Source organism: Leptodactylus fuscus, chromosome 2, assembly GCF_031893055.1.
Source record: "Leptodactylus fuscus isolate aLepFus1 chromosome 2, aLepFus1.hap2, whole genome shotgun sequence".
NCBI classification, from domain to species: Eukaryota; Metazoa; Chordata; class Amphibia; order Anura; family Leptodactylidae; genus Leptodactylus; species Leptodactylus fuscus.
The window spans coordinates 265780463-265799556 of record NC_134266.1 but is presented as its reverse complement, the minus strand read 5'-3'; the positions used below and the strand labels follow the sequence as shown (position 1 = coordinate 265799556).

At 46.4% G+C, this 19094-nt stretch overlaps 1 protein-coding gene across 1 annotated transcript; it reads right to left on the bottom strand.

Moving 5' to 3' along the window:
* Positions 1-653: 653 nt before the first annotated feature.
* Positions 654-10153, bottom strand: CTSC (cathepsin C). Its single transcript, XM_075266216.1, has 7 exons — positions 9931-10153; positions 6005-6150; positions 4928-5091; positions 4571-4726; positions 4041-4153; positions 3836-3967; positions 654-1730 (listed from the first exon to the last, which is right to left on the bottom strand). Exons 1-7 carry the CDS (start codon positions 10103-10105, stop codon positions 1228-1230), a joined length of 1389 nt encoding a protein of 462 aa, XP_075122317.1. The 5' UTR covers positions 10106-10153; the 3' UTR covers positions 654-1227.
* Positions 10154-19094: the final 8941 nt, after the last annotated feature.

Genomic DNA, 19094 nt, shown 5'->3' with positions numbered 1-19094 from the left:
GCGGCGGGGGAGCGTTGGATGGTGAGTATAAGTGTTTTTTTTGTGTGTTAAACATCGAGGTGGAATGACGGGGCTCATGACACTGGGGGCAGACGAAGGGAGGGGGGGGAGAACGGCATGACACTGGGGCAGAGATTGGGGGGGGGGGGGGGAACATGAATCTGGGGGCAGAGATGGAGGGTGTATATGTAACTAAGGGAAAGAAAGATGGAGGGGAGGACAGTTTACAGGTGACTGTAGGAGGATTATACAGTGTGGGGGCACATGAAAAAAAAATGAATGAGAATGGGCGGAGTCAACATAAAAGTGGGTGGAGCTAAATTTGACACAGTGCGACCGGCCGACTGGCTGGGATCTTGCTCTGCGGCCCACATGCTGAGTTGAGTTTGAGACCCCTGTCCTATTTTATGGTTACCTGGTTTTCTCAGCCATTTGTTTGACATTTTACTGCTACTCCTGGCGGAATTACATGTAAAGAAACCAATAAATAAGAAAGTGGGCAGGCTGCTCTAGGTTGTGCATACCCCAGCCTCAAACATAAAATGTGTTGCAGCCATGCAGATAAAAACCCTATAACTCTAGCCTCAACCACCGATATAGAACTAGAGAAGAGGACGCCATTTTGTTTTATACAAAGAAAAACTTTATTCATAATCAATAAAATTCACAAACGGGGATAACAAAGTCCCTGATTACGTCATAAGGCACATAAAATCCCTTTAAGGAGTGAGCGCTCTGCACACATACAGATCTGCCCGCCATGTCAGTGATTTTTCACATTTTCCCTGCTGATGGCAAAGCATTACAGGTATAGAAAATCATCTATAAAAACAAGAAGGCTATACCCTATGGGTATACCAATACTGAAATGGGGGCTTTTTTTTATTACAGTCAGTGGGGGTGTAGGCAGCAGAGGACGTGAACTCTAGCAGGGGCTTACAGGGAACCCCTTGCCAAATTCTCTTGATTTAGGAGGGGGTGTAAAGTAGTCACAACCCAAATTATGGCTTTGTAGGCACATGCCATTGTATAGGTATACGGGCCTTACGTTACCGATACTCAGTATGTAGCCCACACAACATGGTCGGGTTCCAGACTAAAAAAAAAAATACAATTTTTCTTAAAAAACAAAAACCCCAAATTTTTATCAGAAATCTCCAAGTCAGCAAGATTGTATATCCAGCGTTGAGCCCTTCCACCTCACACCTAGGAGGACTCCCGGGCTCCTCACAGTTTAGGTAGAGGTGTTGCAGCAACGGCTATACTTTCGATAGCGCACTCATTCGTGCCCCTGCGTATTCTAAAGTAGCCCTTCTCGCCCCATGACTCTCCCCAGCTGTTCTTCACGATCCAGTATTTCTCACCAGTGGTGGAATCTACTCCATACCCCACCAGGAGGACAGCATGGTTAGTTATCTGGAAGGGGTTGAACTTATCCTGAAGCCCGGTGTGGTGGTAGATCCCTCCCTTATAATACATAAAGTCATCGTAGACTTCAAAGGCTACGGCCAGAGGACCCCCCAAAATCAATTCGTATTTCATTAAGGCCTCGTTGCAGCCTCCGTAGAAGCCGCCCACGTAGTGGTATTCAGAGGAGTAGTATCTGTAGGCGTTGTCTTTCGGGGTACAAGGGGAGTCGGTGGCGGTGTATGGGAAGTCAGACTCTTCTACGATGCCAAAGTCTTGGATGTACTTGCCAGAGATCAGGTAAGGGAAGCCGCCATCGCAACCTGGAAGGAAGAGACAGGAAAGCCGTGAAGTCTACATACAACTACAGACATGGCCATTGGCAAGTCTTAAAGGGATTCTACCATTAAATTTTTTTTTTTTTGTGGATAAGATGTTGGAATAGCCTTTAGAAAGGCTATTCGTCTCTTACCTTTAGACATGGTCTTCGCTGCGTCGTTCCTCAGAAATACTGGTTTTTACCGGTATGCGAATGAGTTCTCTCGCAGCAATGGGGGCGGGCCCCAGCACTCAAGCAGCAATGAGGGCGTCCCCACCGCTGCCAGAGAAGTGTCTCCAAGTGCCGCCTCCTTAGTCCACCACGTCATCTTCAATGTCTTCTCTGCTAGGTTACAAGCCTGCGCCGGAAGCAGAGCAGACTGTGCAGGGGCACAGGCCACGGGAAAATGGCAGCTAACAATACTGTGCAAGCAGCCATTTTCCCGTGGCCTGTGCAGTCCGCTCTGCTAGGTTATGCACCTGCATCGTTAGAAGACATTGAACATGATGCGGTGGACGAAGGAGGCGGCACTTGGAGACACTTCTCTGGCAGCGGTGGGGGCGCCCTCATCGCTGTGAGAGAACTCACTTGCATACTGGTAAAAACTGGTATTTCTGAGGAACGGCGCGGCAGAGATCACGTCTAAAGGTAAGAAACGAATAGCCTTTCTAAAGGCTATTCCAACGTCTTATCCACAAAAAAAAAAAAAAAAAAAAGTTTTAATGGTAGAATCCCTTTAAGGAGCCCTCAGGAAAAGCTTTTTCCGCCATAAGCATGAGGTTTCAGTAACCATTCTACCATGTGCGAATACATCAGTTTTATGTGGAGGGACACGCACGTACACACTTTGGTTCTTGCCGCTTAAAGGAATTCTCCAGGGAGTCGTCTTTAGACTTCAGGACAGCATCTAAAACCCTCAGAGGAAGTCAGTCAGTCTAAGAAGACTCCCTAGAGATGCCCTTTAAGTTGTTATTTTATGAGGCTGTGTGCCAACAGGACTATACAGCTGCTAAGCATTGGTGTATATAGTGAAAGATAGTCCAGGAATTATAGAGCTTGGCCGGGGAAGAGTAAAAACATAGCTGCTAACTGGACCAGTGTGACGGGGCTTCAGGCTATAGAGTCCTTGCCACGTGACACCACCAAGGCCTATCAGGAAAGGAACTGGTGACATATGGGTGAAGATCCAGTTCTGCGGATTCTGAGTCAAAATCCATCCCGTGTGAATGAGCCCTTATACTGATATCCTATCCTTAGGCCAACTGGGGAGCCTTGGCAACTTGCCAGGAAGCTTCAACACTAGTTGGGAAGATGACCGATTGCCTTCACACGATATTTTAGGCATACTTTGGAATTTTTTTGATAAAAATTTGGTAGGGATTCCCCTGAGGAATTTTGTTTTCCCCTCCAGGGGTCACCCAAGCCTGAAAAGGCTGAGAAACACTGGGCTATATCAGATCTGTGGACACCCACAGATCAGCTGCTGGGAGAGGCCACAATATTCGGATGAGCCAATCTTAAGATTTCAGGATCGATAAAAAAAAAAACAAACAAAAAAAACAGATTTCCAATCATTTACCAGCCAATCCCAATTGTGAAATTTGCTTGATCTGATCTTTCCCAGAGGATCAACCCTAATTGTTTATTATATATACAGTGGGGTTGAGCTGATCTTCAGATTTCAAAATCCGATTTTCGATCATTTTCCAGCCAAACCCGATCGTGAAATTTGCTTGATCGCCAATCGGGATCCGATCTGTCAACCCTAGGGAGCACTGCTACTTCCGAATATCAAGCACAGCGGCGTATTCACTTGAATAGGATGGAGCTGTAATAAGGCCATGTGACAGTGACAATGATCTGTGGGGGTTACCCAAGCCCCCTACTTATGACCTATCCCATTACCAATACAGCAGCGCCTGCACAATGCAAACGTTTTACTATATAAAGGATCTGAAGCTGCCTAGAACAGAAGATTGGAGTCCCACCTGGTGAACAGGTTTCTAGAATTTGTCTGTCATCCAAACTTCGACCCCATGTTAAACAATGAGTGATTTGACTCCAGGGCTGTATGCATAAGACCTGAAGCCATGTAGATATGGTACTTACCTTGGGAGTAGTTACTGCAGGACACCACTTGCTGGGGGCTCAGTATGGGCTGTTGCTGAAGTTTGGTCATCACCCGGATACGCGATTCTAACATTCCCATAGTTGCAAAGGAATAGCAGCTACCGCAAGAGCCTAAAGACAAGGCACAGGTAAGTCTCGTCCCAAGTGTTACTCTACAGCTCTAGTGTAGGTTTTATGACCGTACCTTGATTTCTAACAGGGCTGACAAAGTTGTACCCGTTAATATTGCGCCAATCCCAAGCTTCAGGGAGACCTTGATATTTCTCGTCAGTGGGCAGAGGGGCTGGAGGTGGGATACTGAGGAGTAACAAAAAGTCAGTCACAGTAGTGAATCCCAGCAACACATTGCAGAAAAATACGTGCAGCGAACATGCTGCGATTTCCAAAACCGATGCGGTTTTGGAAAATGCAACATGTCAATTATACTTGTGGAAACACTCGCATATTCCCTATAGGTATAATGGAAGCAGAAAGGTTTCCTCTGCGGATGTGTTGCTGCCTTAGTCGGGAAGTCCAGGCACTGGTGGTCTGCATCTTCCAGCACGATCTACTGACCTGTGCATGGTCTAGGCGTCAGACCCTACAGATCAGAAACTGAATTAAGCCTGGACTATCCCTTTAAGAGCCAGCACCCCCAAGTCTTATCCATTACAAGACACCATGGCTTTAAGAAAGCCTTTCAGACTGCATCTAAGTCACAAGAGACAGACGTACTTTGGAATTCTAGATTTCCGCCCACCAGCTCTTCTCAGGAGATCCTCCATTGACAGTCCGTCCAGTTCAGGGTACGTCCCTGCGGTCCACGATTTCTGCACAGAGTTTATTTTTTGCACAAATCCAAAGTTGCTTTTGAAGGGCATCCTTGACTGCCTGGCATGGGAGAGGGCCAAGTGTTAGCTCATAATCCTGGACTGGATCATAATCCTACACCAAATCCAACCGATACTGACAACCGAGCCTTAGCCTAGGTCACCGATATCCTCGGAGAACACCTTAAGAGACTGTATAAGCTCCTTATGCATCATGACCTACATCGGCCTGCCAGAATGCTTCATACACGGCCATACTTACCATGCTCCTTCCTGACTGAACGGTGCTGGGTTCACTTTTTTACCAGAGTTGGAGGAGACTTTCTTTCCAACGAAACAAGCCCAGTTACGGCCCAGCACGTCGTGCACCCAGCCAGCAAAGGTCTCGTGACAGTAACTGGTGACGTTGGTTCCATGTTGCTCATACTGAAAGTGAAGTATAGAAGACCGGTAAACATGGTGAGCCACAAGCGAGCCCGACGTGGTCTACAGTTACAAGTTTTATCAGACTTCCCCTGAGCTTAAGGATCAAGGCACAATAGCTATACAAAGTGTACTATCCAACGGCTTTCCCGTTATGAGCCCCAGGACTGGAGATATCGGTGCCGTTAGTTTTGGCACCGATCTCTGCCCACTGTCAGAAAGGCGTTCCGCTCCAGAAACGCCCTCCCCCCTCCTGACAGTACTCGTCTACTTGGGAACAGGGGCGTTCTTCTCAGCTTAGTGTCATTGGGCGGTCAGGAATGCCCCCTCTGACAGTATAGAACTATGGACGAGTTATGTCAGGAGGGGCGTTCCTCACAGCTCAGCTAGACTGTCAGGAACGCCCTCCTGACAGCAGGTAGAGATCGGTAACGGCACCGATATCTCCAGCTCCGGGCACATAACGGGAATTCATGACATGGGAGGAAAATCAAGTGCACATCACCCAAATGTTTGTTTCTGTTGCACTTGATAAAGGGGAACCCTCCCCTCGAAACGCATCGTGCCCTGTACTTATCAATAAAGAGATGTGGTTTTGCGTCTACGAGTGACCTGGGATTCCATTATTCTTAAGACCGCAATTGGTCCATTTGTTTGGGTTTCCATGCCCTCCTTTCTCAGTGTACATTTGACGTCTGGTTTCCTTGGACCCGTTTGCTGCCACCCCTTACTATATAAATGCATAGGTTGTTGTGACCGTGTCACAGCTCACCAAGGTGAGGGGCCATCTTGGTCACTGTCATTCTTTGGTTGGCCGACAGGTCTACACGATTTTGTCTTTGTGATCATCTTTGGGTCGGAACACTTTAATATACAAGCCAAATCCAAAAAAAAAAAAAAAAAAAGGGCCACGTACCTTAAAAAAGGCAAACCACTTATAACCACCGATGACAACTTCGAAGCCTTGGTTGTAGATGATGGTAAAAAAGCCAACTCTCCCCAAGTCATCTTCTGCAATGTCAAGTGGCGTAAAAGTCACCTTAGTCGTCTTTTCCACCGGCCCTAGGAGTGAAAGGAAGATAAATAACTAGTCACACGTGGCAAGGGAATATGGAGTAATCCAGAACGGCTAACACGTTCTAAAAGAAGAACCAACAATAGAAACCCAAGTGGTGCCATAGTGTATGGGTTCCATGGAGTAACAGCCCCAATAGTCTAAAAAAACAGGGATAGTCAATTCACCTGATACATAAAAAGGACCTTTCACCACCTCCAGGTCCTAGCATCTGCTCCACCGACTCCGGCACACTTGGAATTCTCCTCCTCTAACCCACACCATTCCTGAGCAATAGGTGCCGTAATTTAGGTGTCTGATGTGCTACTCAGGCTCTGTGCTGTCACGTGGGTGTGATTTAGAACTCCAGTTAGAGGTGGACAATGTAAGAACTGAATCATGCCTCGTCTGCTCCTCCCTGACACTGCCCACCTCACAGTACAGCACCTAAATAGTATATCAGGCACCAAAACTAACTGCACTGATTGCTCAGGAACGGGGGGGGGGGGGGGGCTAGAGAAAAAAAAAAAAAAATTCCAACTGTGCTGGAATCCGTATGCAGCTCCTATTAAAGGATGCAAAAAGCTGGACATGCGGAAGGTGGCGAAAGTTCCTTTAGGCCAGAGACTTATGTAGTGTAAATGCAGATTCTGGCTAATCTCATTCACACTTTGCAGAAAAGTATATGCAGTGGACATGCGGCGATATAAAAGCGATCCTATCATTAAAATGCAATTTCTTGTAACTAACACGTCGGAACAGCCTTAAGAAAGTCTATTCTTCTCCTACCTTTAGAAGTCTTCTTTGCGCCACCGTTCGGTAGAAATGCTGTTTTTTGTCTGTATGCAAATGAGTTCTCTCGCAGCACTGGGGGCGTCCCCAATGCTGCAAGAGAAGTCTCCAGCGACGCCTCTATCTTCTTCCAGCAATGGGGGGGGAGGGATGGGGTGTCAAACTTCTATGCATGCACAAGTCGGCTCTGCCATTGGGCAGAGCTGACTGCACATGCGGGCGGCCATTTTTTGTGGCTGCTTACACGAGCATGCGCAGTACGCTCCTGTAGTTCAACGAAGTACAGAGCATACTGCACATGCTTGCACAAGCGGCCACCTGCATCGGCAGTCGTCTCGACTTGCGCATGCGTAGAAGTTTGACCACCCCCAACACTGGAAGAAGACGCGTGAAGAGGCCGTTCCAGAAGAGGGGCAGCGCTGGAGACTTATCTCACAGCATTGGGGACGCCCCCAGTGCTGCGAGAGAACTCATTTGCATACCGAAGAAAACCGGGATTGTTATCGAACGGCGGCGCGGAGAAGATCTAAAGGTAGGAGAAGAATAGACTTTCTTAAGGAGATTCCTACATGGTAGGGAGAAAAAAAAAAAAATAAAATTGGATTTTAATGATAGGATCCCTTTAAGAGCCATGTCCATTATACCTATGAAATGGAGGCAGAAAGTCCGCAGAGGAAGACTTTATATTCTGCACTGTACACACTACTGCACATGTCCGATATGGTCACATGACACCTGAAAATACAGTCCACTATACAGTATTACGCGCATCCAGGTGCGCTGTGACATCAAGGCCAGCTCTTGAATCCACTTTGCAGAAGCAAGATCGGCTGCCATTTTGACAGTTGCTCCTCAGCAAGTAGCAACAATAACCAACAAGGCTTCCTGATTTCGGTCATGACTGATCTTTGACAAGGAAGTGAGATATTCGTGCGGTATAAAGAGGAACCTACAAAAGAGCAGATTTCTGCAAGTCACCCAAAAAACAAACTGGACATCTAAGGCAACTGTGCACCTCCGGCTTTACTGCAGCCGCCTGACCTCACCTATATTACATAGACATCCTCATATATGGCGGACTGTACCGTGTGACAAGAGTAAACGCGCCCTGCTGTATAACCGGTACCATCAGATTACTAGAAGCTTCTTGCACCATACAGGAAGAGATTAGACATTGCAGGATTAACCATTTACCTGCTGCACAGCAGTATACAGACACAGTTACAGTGTAACTAATCTCTGCTGCTGACTATACGCTGTATCCAAGCCATGTAATATAATATAGAGAGTAGCAATAGTGTAATAACGAAAGTATAACGCCCCAGCGCACTCCTGGCCACGGCCCAGACTTGTCTACAGCAGATGCAGAACAGATCACGCAAAGCACTAGATGCATGGATAAGGAAGTCACCCAGCTTGTCAAGGATCCTGACAAGCCAGTATGCATCCTAGGTAATGACAGGGTCTGCCCAGGATTATAGAGAGGCAGATGAAGAGGGCGGCCATATTGGTCACCAGACAGTTTTCCCAGAATACGATATTTAACCATTTTTTATACACAGGGAAATTCCAAAATATCCCAGAATGCTTTGCTGCAAAATTTAGGGAAATTCAGAAACAGAAGACCTAGAAATGAGGGAAGTAGAGTCTGATCACATAACCCCCAAAAATCACAGCTTATAGTCCATTGCATCCACCCTCATGGCAGGACTGATAGGGCATGCCACAGCTGCTGCAGAACATCTTTAGCACCAGGTAGGTTTATATTGTTAACACTTTCATCTTAGACTTGAGAAGGAAGGGGCTTTCCCAGTCATGAGACAGAAGGTGTGACAGACACCGGGATCATGTGACCTGGCAGTCAGTCAAAATACAAGCAGAGGCAAGAAGTGAAACCTACTAGCCAAGACTACAGAGCTTGCAATCTACAATCTATAGTTAGATATATAGCAAATGGTCACATGACCCGTACAAGTCTGGACCTCACAGCTTGCACTCTATCACCTGCTATGTTATAGAAGTATATAGCAGTGCGCAAGGAGGTGATCACATGACCCTGATCTACAAAGCTTGCAAGGAAAGGATCAAGAGACCCATACCAGCTTGGACCACAGAACTTGCAATCTAAATCATGGGATTATAGCTATAAGGAGTGATCACATGACCTATACCTACCAGGATCACAGAGCTTGCAATCTAGTACATGGCATGAGACAAGAAAGAAGTGATCACATGACCCATATTAGTAGGAACTACATAGCTTGCAACCTACTACATGCTAAAGTACAGCAGTCACATGAGCCTGTGCCACAGAGCTCGCAATCTAGCGCATAGCATTGGATCTATAGGAAGTGATCACATGGACCTGGGTCACAGAGCTTGCAATCTAGTGCATAGCATTAGATCTATAGGAAGTGATCACAAGGACCTGGGTCACAGGGCTTGCAATCTAGCGCATAGCATGAGATCTATAGGAAGTGATCACATGGACCTGGGTCACAGAGCTTGCAATGTAGTGCATAGCATTAGATCACATGGACCTGGACCACAGAGCTTGCAATCTAGCGCATAGCATTAGATCTATAGGAAGTGATCACATGGACCTGGGTCACAGGGATTGCAATCTAGCGCATAGCATTAGATCTATAGGAAGTGATCACAAGGACCTGGACCACAGAGCTTGCAATCTAGTGCACAGCATTAGATCTATAGGAAGTGATCACAAGGACCTGGACCACAGAGCTTGCAATCTAGTGCACAGCATTAGATCTATAAGAAGTGATCACATGGGCCTGGACCACAGAGCTTGCAATCTAGTGCATAGCATTAGATCTATAGGAAGTGATCACATGGACCTGGACCACAGAGCTTGCAATCTATAATACTGGAAAGTTAGACTTTAGAAGATTTTTGACTTCAGGAGACTCCTTCCAGCAATGCCCTAACCCCCCACTCTCAGTGCACAGGCTCTACAGCCCCCCCCATCTATATCTCACCCAGCTGGGAGCAGTCAATGTGCCGGGTGCGGACCCCTCCTTTACTAGGGCACACATGGAACTCCCAGGAGCCCTCCAGGTCAGGGAAGGAGCAGTTAGCCGGGGTGTCAGAGGCCCCAGGCCGGCTCCAGGCAGCCAGCAGCGCAAACACCAGCACCGAGCTCAGCTTCTCCATCTTCCACTGACTACGGAAGACAAGCCGTGCAAAGGGTTAAATAGTGTCAACAGTCACATGACACAGCGGGAGGGGGAAGGTCAGACGGTGAGCGGGTCATGTGATCTGTGGGCGGCTTCGGCGCGGGAGGGTCACGTGATCTATCCCATCGCGCTCAGTGGAATCCTGTATTATATAGTGATGGGGGGTTGGGGGAGACTCTATGGAGGTTCAAACATGGCGGCTCTGGTGTAAAAACTAGTGCAAAGCTGCGGGCCGCGGAGACCAATCAGAGCGCAGCTTTCATTTTACCCCAGACGTGTATACAATGAGAGAAGAGAGCTGATGTAAGCCTATGGGACTATTTGCACCGCCATTTTTTCCCCTAATGACCGTCCCTATGGTTTTCGGAGCAGATGTGAAACGAATGTCAAAACCAGACAGAGTTGGCCATTTTTGGAGGCCGCAGTCATGTGACTACAGCATTAGGTTGACAACTTTCCGGGAACGATTTGGAGACCCCCTGCAAATAAGGGGGTGACCTACCAAATCCGTGACATAGGCACTTATGTGTTACACCGCAAAAAAGGGGCGCGACTGGCACATTCGGTGTCCTCATCAGAAAAGGTGGGGTGTGTGACAAGCTGGTGTGTCACACCCCAAAAGGGGCGAGGCTTTAAAAATAGGCCATGGCCATGTGTTACATTTTCGTGTCACGCCGTGCATGCCTGAGGAAAACTATAGAAAGGGCCCCCAACCCAAAAAAAGATACCCAAATAGGCCCCCCACACAGTGTATGACCCCCTTTTTTTTGCCCCCTCAACCACAGTATATGACCCTTTCTTATGGCCCCCCATCCACAGTACATAACCCTTTTTTTGCCTCTCACATAGTATATGACCCCTTTTTTGCCCCCACACACATTATATGACCCATTTTTATACCGCCCACACAGTATATGACCCCCTTTTTATAGTCTACACGCAGTGTATGACCCCCATTATTTACCCACCACAGTTTCGGACCTCCTTTTTATTTATAGCCCACACACACAGTATATGACCCCATTTTTATACCACCCACACAGTATATGACCCCCCTTTTTATAGCCCACGCGCAGTATATGACCCCCATTTTTTACCCACCACAGTTTCGGACCTCCTTTTTATTTATTGCCCACACGCAGTATATGACCCCCTTTTTCCTCCGCCTCCTATACACACAGAGTATATCCCTTCCCCCAGTATATGTTATGCCGCTACCTATCGTATTATTGCAGTAGGTAGCAGTTGATAAATTTTACTCAGAGTGCGCCCCGGTCTCCGTGTTCAGGTTTCCGTCTTCTGCCCAAGAAACTGGACAGGAGACAGAAACAGATAGTCACTTTTCAAACCCATTCATTTGAATGGGTCTGCAAAGTGTCCGCCCGTGAGCGCCCTTGAGCGTTTTGTCGTCTCCGCGGCAAATCCGTTTTTTTTTAAGCAGACACAAAGTCGGACATGCAGGAAATAAGATGAATTAATATTCCAGTAACAGTGAAATGGAAGAACCTCAAATTGCTGGAACCATTGACTCCATTTTGATGTGTTGTTTGAATTTCTGTATATTTAAGATGGCGCCCAACTTACGAATCACCGTGGCATGTCCAAGAAGAGAGACTACGCCTAGATGAAGACGCCCTGCTGACTCCAAGACGTATCTGACCACAAAGAAAGATAAAGTTTATGCCATTTGGACATATCTCATGCTGTATACCTTCTTCAGCGTGATAAGATTTTGCTTACGCCGTGAGCTTACAACGTGTGTGTGTATACTGTTAGATACTCCTCTCATGACATCATTCATTTCGGGGCATGTGATCCTATTTGCCCCAAGAGCACTAGACTCTCCTGTGACACAAATAATTACCCCCTATCCAAATGATAGGGAGTAACTTGGTGATCAGTGGGGGCCGATCGCTTGTACCGCCACTGATCACGATAGTTGAGGTGTTTCACACCCCAATTTGAATGAAGCGGCAGGTCGTCCATTTATTTAAATAGGACCATCAGACCGATAGGGCCAAAAACAGAACTCTGCTATCTCCTTGGTCCCATTGAAATGAATTGAATGGAGCAGTGATCCTGCTGCCAGAACCCGCCGCTCTATGCCAAATAGCGTTCACAACTTCATTTTAGGAGGCCAGAGACTTCCACCCCAGTGTAGCCATCAGTAAGACCAGTGTAGGTCTCCTGTCTTTCCCTGCTTGGTTGCAATCAAACCCCTTGCGACCACCTCTCATTACACCAGTGCATGTCCGTCTCTGTGTGTGCACATCTTGCCCATGTATTGTTGCGCAATAGTGTTACGTAAAAGACCATGTGGTTGTATTTGTCTCTCAAACCACTTGAAACAAGAGACCCTGGCTGGATTATTGCTAGACTTTGCACAACCTTGCAACCGAGAACATGAATTGTGTTCTTATCTGTACAATGATGTAAGGCTGGACCCTGTTACTATCTGTGTCAATATTAAGACATCCTCAGAGTCAAAAATAAGGCAGGCAACCATAGTTTTTATCTGCAATTGTGCATCAGAATAAGTACGGACCCGTTCATTTCTATGGGCACATACACACAGCCTCAGTTTTTGCAGGTGTATATTAAGGCCGTAGTGAAGAGCCACAAAATATGGAGCATGGAGGGGGCAGAATTTTGGGTGATGGGGGAGGTGCACCACGCTCCCCAGACCTTAGTAAATTTCTGGGGGCAGCCCCTACCTTTGTATATAATTTGGTTAAAGGGGAGGATCGAATGAACCAGTTTGCACCATTGAGACACTGACGGAAATCGAGGGGCCATCCACCGAAGGGCAATAGCCTTCCTGACGTAGAATAGACTTTCCCGAAGAAAAATCCGGACGTGATGGTGCCAAGCCTCATCGTCCAGGACGCCAAATAAGCACATTTCAGGAGAAAATGGGATAGGACGGCCAAGGACATCTGCCAGGAGATCCACCCCCCCCCCCCTCTAGAAAGCCTGTACAATCGGGCAATTCCATATCATATGCCAGAAGTCCGCACGAGGGTGCGGGCACCTGAGGCAATTCAGGACAGGCAAACGACCCATCTTGTGAAGGCGGGTCGGGGTCAGGTAACATTGATGCAAGATAAACAATTGGATCAACTTATTGTTAGCCGAGGGAGAAAAGTAGAGAGGAGATTCCAAAATATCCTGGAACGTCTCGTCCGTCAGCTCTGAGATGTTGGTGCGCCAGCGCATCAGGGCCGGGGTCTCAGCCAAGGACACTTTAGCATAAATCAGATATTCATAAAGGGCAGAAATCGGACCCCGCGGACCCTGAGAACGTAGCACACCAATCAAAGGGGTATTCAGAAATGGCACTCGGCTGGGCAGGAAAGAGAGGAGAGAGCATGACGGATTTGAAGAAATCGAAAAAACTGGTGGCGGGGAATCTCGCGTGAGGCCGTGTGCCATTTTTACTGACCCGTACAGTGCCCATGGAATGGAGGTTTGCAACTTCTGACTCTTGACTCTGACACCTGACTTCTGGACACGCCCTCACTGCACCGTTCATTTGCATACTTATAAAAAGTTGATTTTCTTGGCAGCAAGTTTGCACACTAAAAAGGTTTGTTCACCGTGATACTGACCCTAATAAAACATCCAAGGGGTTTAGAAGAGTTTTTGGTGGAGGTAGACTCTCTTTAAATATTAGTACCTTATGGCTAGATCCTATGTATCATCCCTGTCGTTGTAAGACTTTTGCAATAGTGTTATTTTCGATGTATTTGCTGATAATGCAGGAGAGGTCAGGATGTGGCACTGGCTCTGCTTCCTCTGAAAGGAAAATTTAGGGGAAGTAATGGGACCACATGTTTTGGGACCAAAGGCAAAGATCCTAAGACTTACTGTACCTCTCCTGTATGATCGTGGTACCTAAAAGACAGAAGTAGTGGATGTCTACTGTATCGTACATGGTGATGCCCACCTTCAAGAATGGGTTGGGTCACCAGTGTAGATATAGCAGGCAATACATCTCGAAAAGCACAAAGGATACAGATGTGAGCCGTCTTGAGTTTCTTTGACGTAAAAATATTACACACAACCTCATACACACAACCAAGGGTTCCGATGCTTCATTTTGTTTCAAGGATTATGAACCATGTCCTATCAAACTCCGTAAAAATGGACCATGGATCATAACGGAGTGGAACCCCCCTCCCATTGCCATGAGTGTAATACAGAAGACACTAGGATAAAATCTGAGTGCCTTTCTGTAAAAAAATGCAACCCCTTTGGCCTGTACACTCAATCAATAGGTCCATTCTCATTTTTCACTCTTAAACCCCCATGGACGTTGTGGGATAGTCAGGTCACGGTGACCAGAATAGTCACTGATAGAGATGAGTGAGTACTGTTTGGATCAGCCGCGTGCCGGCTACATCCATTCATTTCTATGCGAGCGTGCTGTTTTGATCGGCTGATCCGAACAGTACTCGCTTATCTCTAGTCACTGATTGATGGTAGTTGTGCTGAGGAAGCAGAAGTGTATTTAGGAACAGAGTCAAGGATCATCACCAGCAGAGCGGTAAGACTCAACCAGTTGGATACAAAATGGAAGGGTAGTCAGGAGTCAAAAAACAGGTGTGATTTGAACAATCCAAGAGGAAAGGTAGGAGGAACATCAATGAACAAAACCAAGGTCGGCGACATCCAGAATTTAGGGTCAGAGTACAAATGCACAGGAACAGGAGCTAGGCAAAGGTAAATTAAGGACCACCTCCACCAAATTTAACTCTGCATCCTGAAATAGGCGTGGCTCCACTGGTTATAGCACAGTTAGAATTTTTTTTCTAGTCCCTACCAATCCTGAGCAATCATTTCAATATGCTAATTAGGCTCCCTACGGTACTCTGTAAGTCCGGGGCAACTAGAATCCCCAAGTGCTGAGTCAAAAACAGTCCTGGGTGTGCTACGCTCTCCTAACCAGAGCTGAACCAGGCCCCGGAGTCCTTCACCAGAGCTCCTGATGGTGGAGTTGGACTTGGTAACAGTCCGAGGCCCGGACCCGCAACTGCCCATGCAGATACCCAAAGAACAAATTGGTCAAGCAAGCCGAGTCAATAACTAGAGGTCACGTGGAAGCAGAAGGCAGAGGCAGAAGCGTAGTCAGAGAAGATGGGTCATACACAGGAGGTCAACGGACTAGCCAAAACAGCATTCATAAGGGCGGTCAGGTGGAAACCAAAGGTCATACACAGGAGGTCAGGAAGGTGCCAAATCAGGATCACGGAGGAGAGGTCTGTAAGGAAAACCGAGTCATACACATCCAAGGAAATCCAGGTACAGGGAAGAGGCAGGAGGAAGCAGGACAGGAGACAGAAAACAGGGGAGATGATACCGCAGGGAAACGAATAACCAGCGGCGGGCTGAAACCAAAATGAGGCCTAAATAGTCTCAGGCCCGCCACTGACCCCCTTGACCCTGGAAGTGCCGATCCTGGTGCGAGGGGGAAACCGGAACTTTGGCACATTCAAGCGGAGTCCTCTGGCCTACTCCAGCAGTTATCCTGGCGCTGGACAGGGATTGGGTCGGGCGCCTCCGCGCAACATAGCGGAGGCTCCGGCCCATCTTAACACCTGGGCTGGATCAGATAGACAGGTACCCCCCACATGACAGTAGAGAGCCTAATTAGCATATTGGGTGGTGAAACTAACAAATGATTACTCAAGTATGATGAGAGTTACATATAAATCAGTGGAGCCTTTTAAAGGATGCAAAAAGTTGGAGGTGGTGAAAGGTCCTCTAAAACCTTCAAACCACTGAGACCATATTGAGGTCCCTTTAAATAGGAGCCTGGGTGAGACCAGAAGGAAGCATTGGGTGCCAGGTCAATTTAACCTCAGGTTATGGGAAATTGGAGAGGCCGCGATACACGGTAGGGCGTTACATTCCCTAGCAGCCCTGAATGGGTGTATGTCCAAGGAGTGGCCTGTAGGGGGTCCCATAAAGTAGTGAGTATAGGTGAGTACTATAGGATTTTTTGGGAAACAATAATTTTAATAATAGAGTGACAACTCACTGATTTCGGATAAATATTTCTTCCAAATCCCAATCCGTTTGAAATCATTTTTGATGTTTTTGACATTTTCAGCTTCGCTTCCTCAAAAATTATTATTCACTTCAAACTGCTTAACCACATCACCGCTCTACAAGACGGCGCCCCCCCTGGTGTATTTCACAATATTGTATTGCCTCTTTAATAAAGCAGAGCCAGGATAAGAACAAAAAATATTGCAATCAACAGGGAGGAAGTTTCAATTACAGAATAATTAGAATTCTCTGTCTTTATTATTTATGATAACAAAAACAATAGCCGCATTTCAATAATAATTAAAGAAGTTTATCATGAAGACGCCATCCGTGTGGAATACTAAATCTTCCGAAAACACAAACTCCGCAACATCCATTTTCTTCCGAACAGCTGAAATTAATTTTAAGATTAAAGCCCAACTTTTTAATTATGTACAAATTTGGAAATAATAGCTAATATAAAGCCGACTTAAAGGGATGCTATCATTAAAACTCATTTTTTTTCTGGGTACCACGTAGGAAGGCTATTTGTCTCCTACCTTTAGATGTCTTCTCCGGGCCGCCGTTCGGTATATAATCTGGTTTTCGGTGGTATGCAAATGAGTTCTCTCGCAGCTCTGGGGGCGGGCCCCAGCGCTCAAACAGCACTAGTGGCATCCGCCTCCATCTTCTTCAGGAACGGGTCTTCTTCGCGTGTTCTTCCGGAAGTGGCTTCCAACTTGTAGGGCAACGCCTACTGCTCATGCCTGCCAGCCACAAGAAAATGGTGGCTTACACAGTATTGTAAGCAGCCATTTTCTTGTGGCCGGCAGGCATGTACAGTTGGCTGCCCTAGGCCTAGAAGTTTAAAGCCACTGCCGGAAGAAGACCTGTCCCTGAAGAAGATGGTGGCGGCGCTGGAGAGTTCATTCACAGCATTGGGGACGCCCCCAGTGCTGTTTAAGCACTGGGGCCCACCCCCAGAGCTGCGAGAGAACTCATTTGCATACCGAAGAAAACCGGACTGCATACCGAATGGTGGCCTGGAGAAGACATCTAAAGGTAGGAGAAGAATAGCCTTTCTTAAGGCTATTCCTACGTGGTACCCAGAAAAAAAAGAGTTTTAATGATAGGATCCCTTTAAAGAAACACTTCCAAAAATGATTCTTAAAGGGGTTGTCCAGGCAAAAAAAATATTTGTAAAATAGGCCAGGGGAGGTAAAAAAAAAAAAAATCATACTCATGTGTTGTAGGTGTTCCGGTGTCCTCCCTGTGTGGTCCGGTCCTGCTGCTCTGGTGTCTTCTCAAAGTGGAACTGTTCACCGGCTGTGACTTCCTGGATCCCTTTCACTGACACCGCTGATTGGCCTCAGCAGTCACGTGATCCCTGAGGCCAATCAGCAACAGGAAGAGGCCCCTGGAGAGAGAGACTACCTGTGACATCCCGTGACCTTCGCGGAGGCCGACGATTGGCCTGAGAGGTCATGTGCAGCGGGGACTTGTGCTGGAAAACAACAAGAAACCGGGAAGATTCAGCCCCGACCTCGCAGCAGCACCCTCCAGTATAGGCCCATTCATTTGAGCCAATTCCGGAGGGGGAAGCCGCAACTATTGGAAGCCGCAACAGGCGGAGCAGGCGCATTTTGGCCCGAGAGTGACGCGGCTTCCCACATCACTCTTGGGGCCAAAATCCACCAATCTGCTCCCCATGTAAACGAGGACATAGACTGCAATAGTGTAATATTGCAGACTGTGGTATAAGCAATTTAATACATGTTAAAACCTCCATAAGAAGAATGAAAAGAAAATTGAAGTAAAAAAGAACCTAGGAAGTGAAAATTGAATTCTGCCCCCTTGTTTTGCAAGTAAAAGTAAACAATAAAAAAAAAGGTATTGCCATCTCGTCTGAAAATGAAAGAAATATAAAATGTATTAGTATTTTTCCTCTACAGTGATCCCTGTAACTACAAAACAAAAAAGGCCAAAATCATTATTTTCTGCCTTCTCGTCTTCCAAAAAAGTGATAAATATGTCATACGCTCCCTAAAATGGTATCCATAGAAACTACAATTTGGCCTGGAAAAAAGACCCATTACACAGTTCTATAGAATGAAAAAGTTATAGATGTCAGAATATGTGATGCAAACATTTTATTTATTCCATGGTATTAAAACAATTAAAAAAAATTGAATAGAAAGTAATGTATCAGGTTTATCTCAGAGTTCTACACTATGTTTTATAGATAGGTTCCTAGGAGCCCTGACAGCGTCATACACTATGTATTATAGATAGGTACCTAGGAGCCCTGACAGTGTTATACACTATGTATTATAGATAGGTTCCTAGGAGCCCTGACAGTGTCATACACTATGTATTATAGATAGGTTCCTAGGAGCCCTGACAGCGTCATACACTATGTATTATAGATAGGTTCCTAGGAGCCCTGACAGTGTTATACACTATGTTTTATAGATAGGTTCCTAGGAGCCCTGACAGTGTTATACACTATGTATTATAGATAGGTTCCTAGGAGCCCTGACAGTGTTATACACTATGTATTATAGATAGGTTCCTAGGAGCCCTGACATTGTCATACACTATGTATTATAGATAGGTTCCTAGGAGCCCTGACAGTATTATACACTATGTTTTATAGATAGGTTCCTAGGAGCCCTGACAGTGTCATACACTATGTTTTATAGATAGGTTCCTAGGAGCCATGACAGTGTCATACACTATGTATTATAGATAGGATCCTAGGAACCCTACATTATTCTACACTATGTTTTATAGATAGGTTCCTACTCACTTTGGGCAGAAGATGGAAACCGGACGGATTGGCTAAATCAGACACAGGGTGCAGATATGAACTTGCCCTTAGCTTGACAGCTTTGCTGTAAAATTACTGTGATCCTTACCAAAGTCGATCACTGTAA

What these genes read in the sequence shown, in the direction of transcription:
- CTSC (XM_075266216.1), bottom strand. Translation starts at nt 10,105, where the DNA reads ATGGAGAAGCTGAGCTCGGTGCTGGTGTTTGCGCTGCTGGCTGCCTGG. An exon ending in TTCAGTCAGGAAGGAGCATG is followed by an intron (nt 4,727 to 4,927) that starts GTAAGTATGGCC and finishes CTCCCATGCCAG; the next exon opens with GCAGTCAAGGATGCCCTTCA. An exon ending in CTGCAGTAACTACTCCCAAG is followed by an intron (nt 1,731 to 3,835) that starts GTAAGTACCATA and finishes TCTTCCTTCCAG; the next exon opens with GTTGCGATGGCGGCTTCCCT.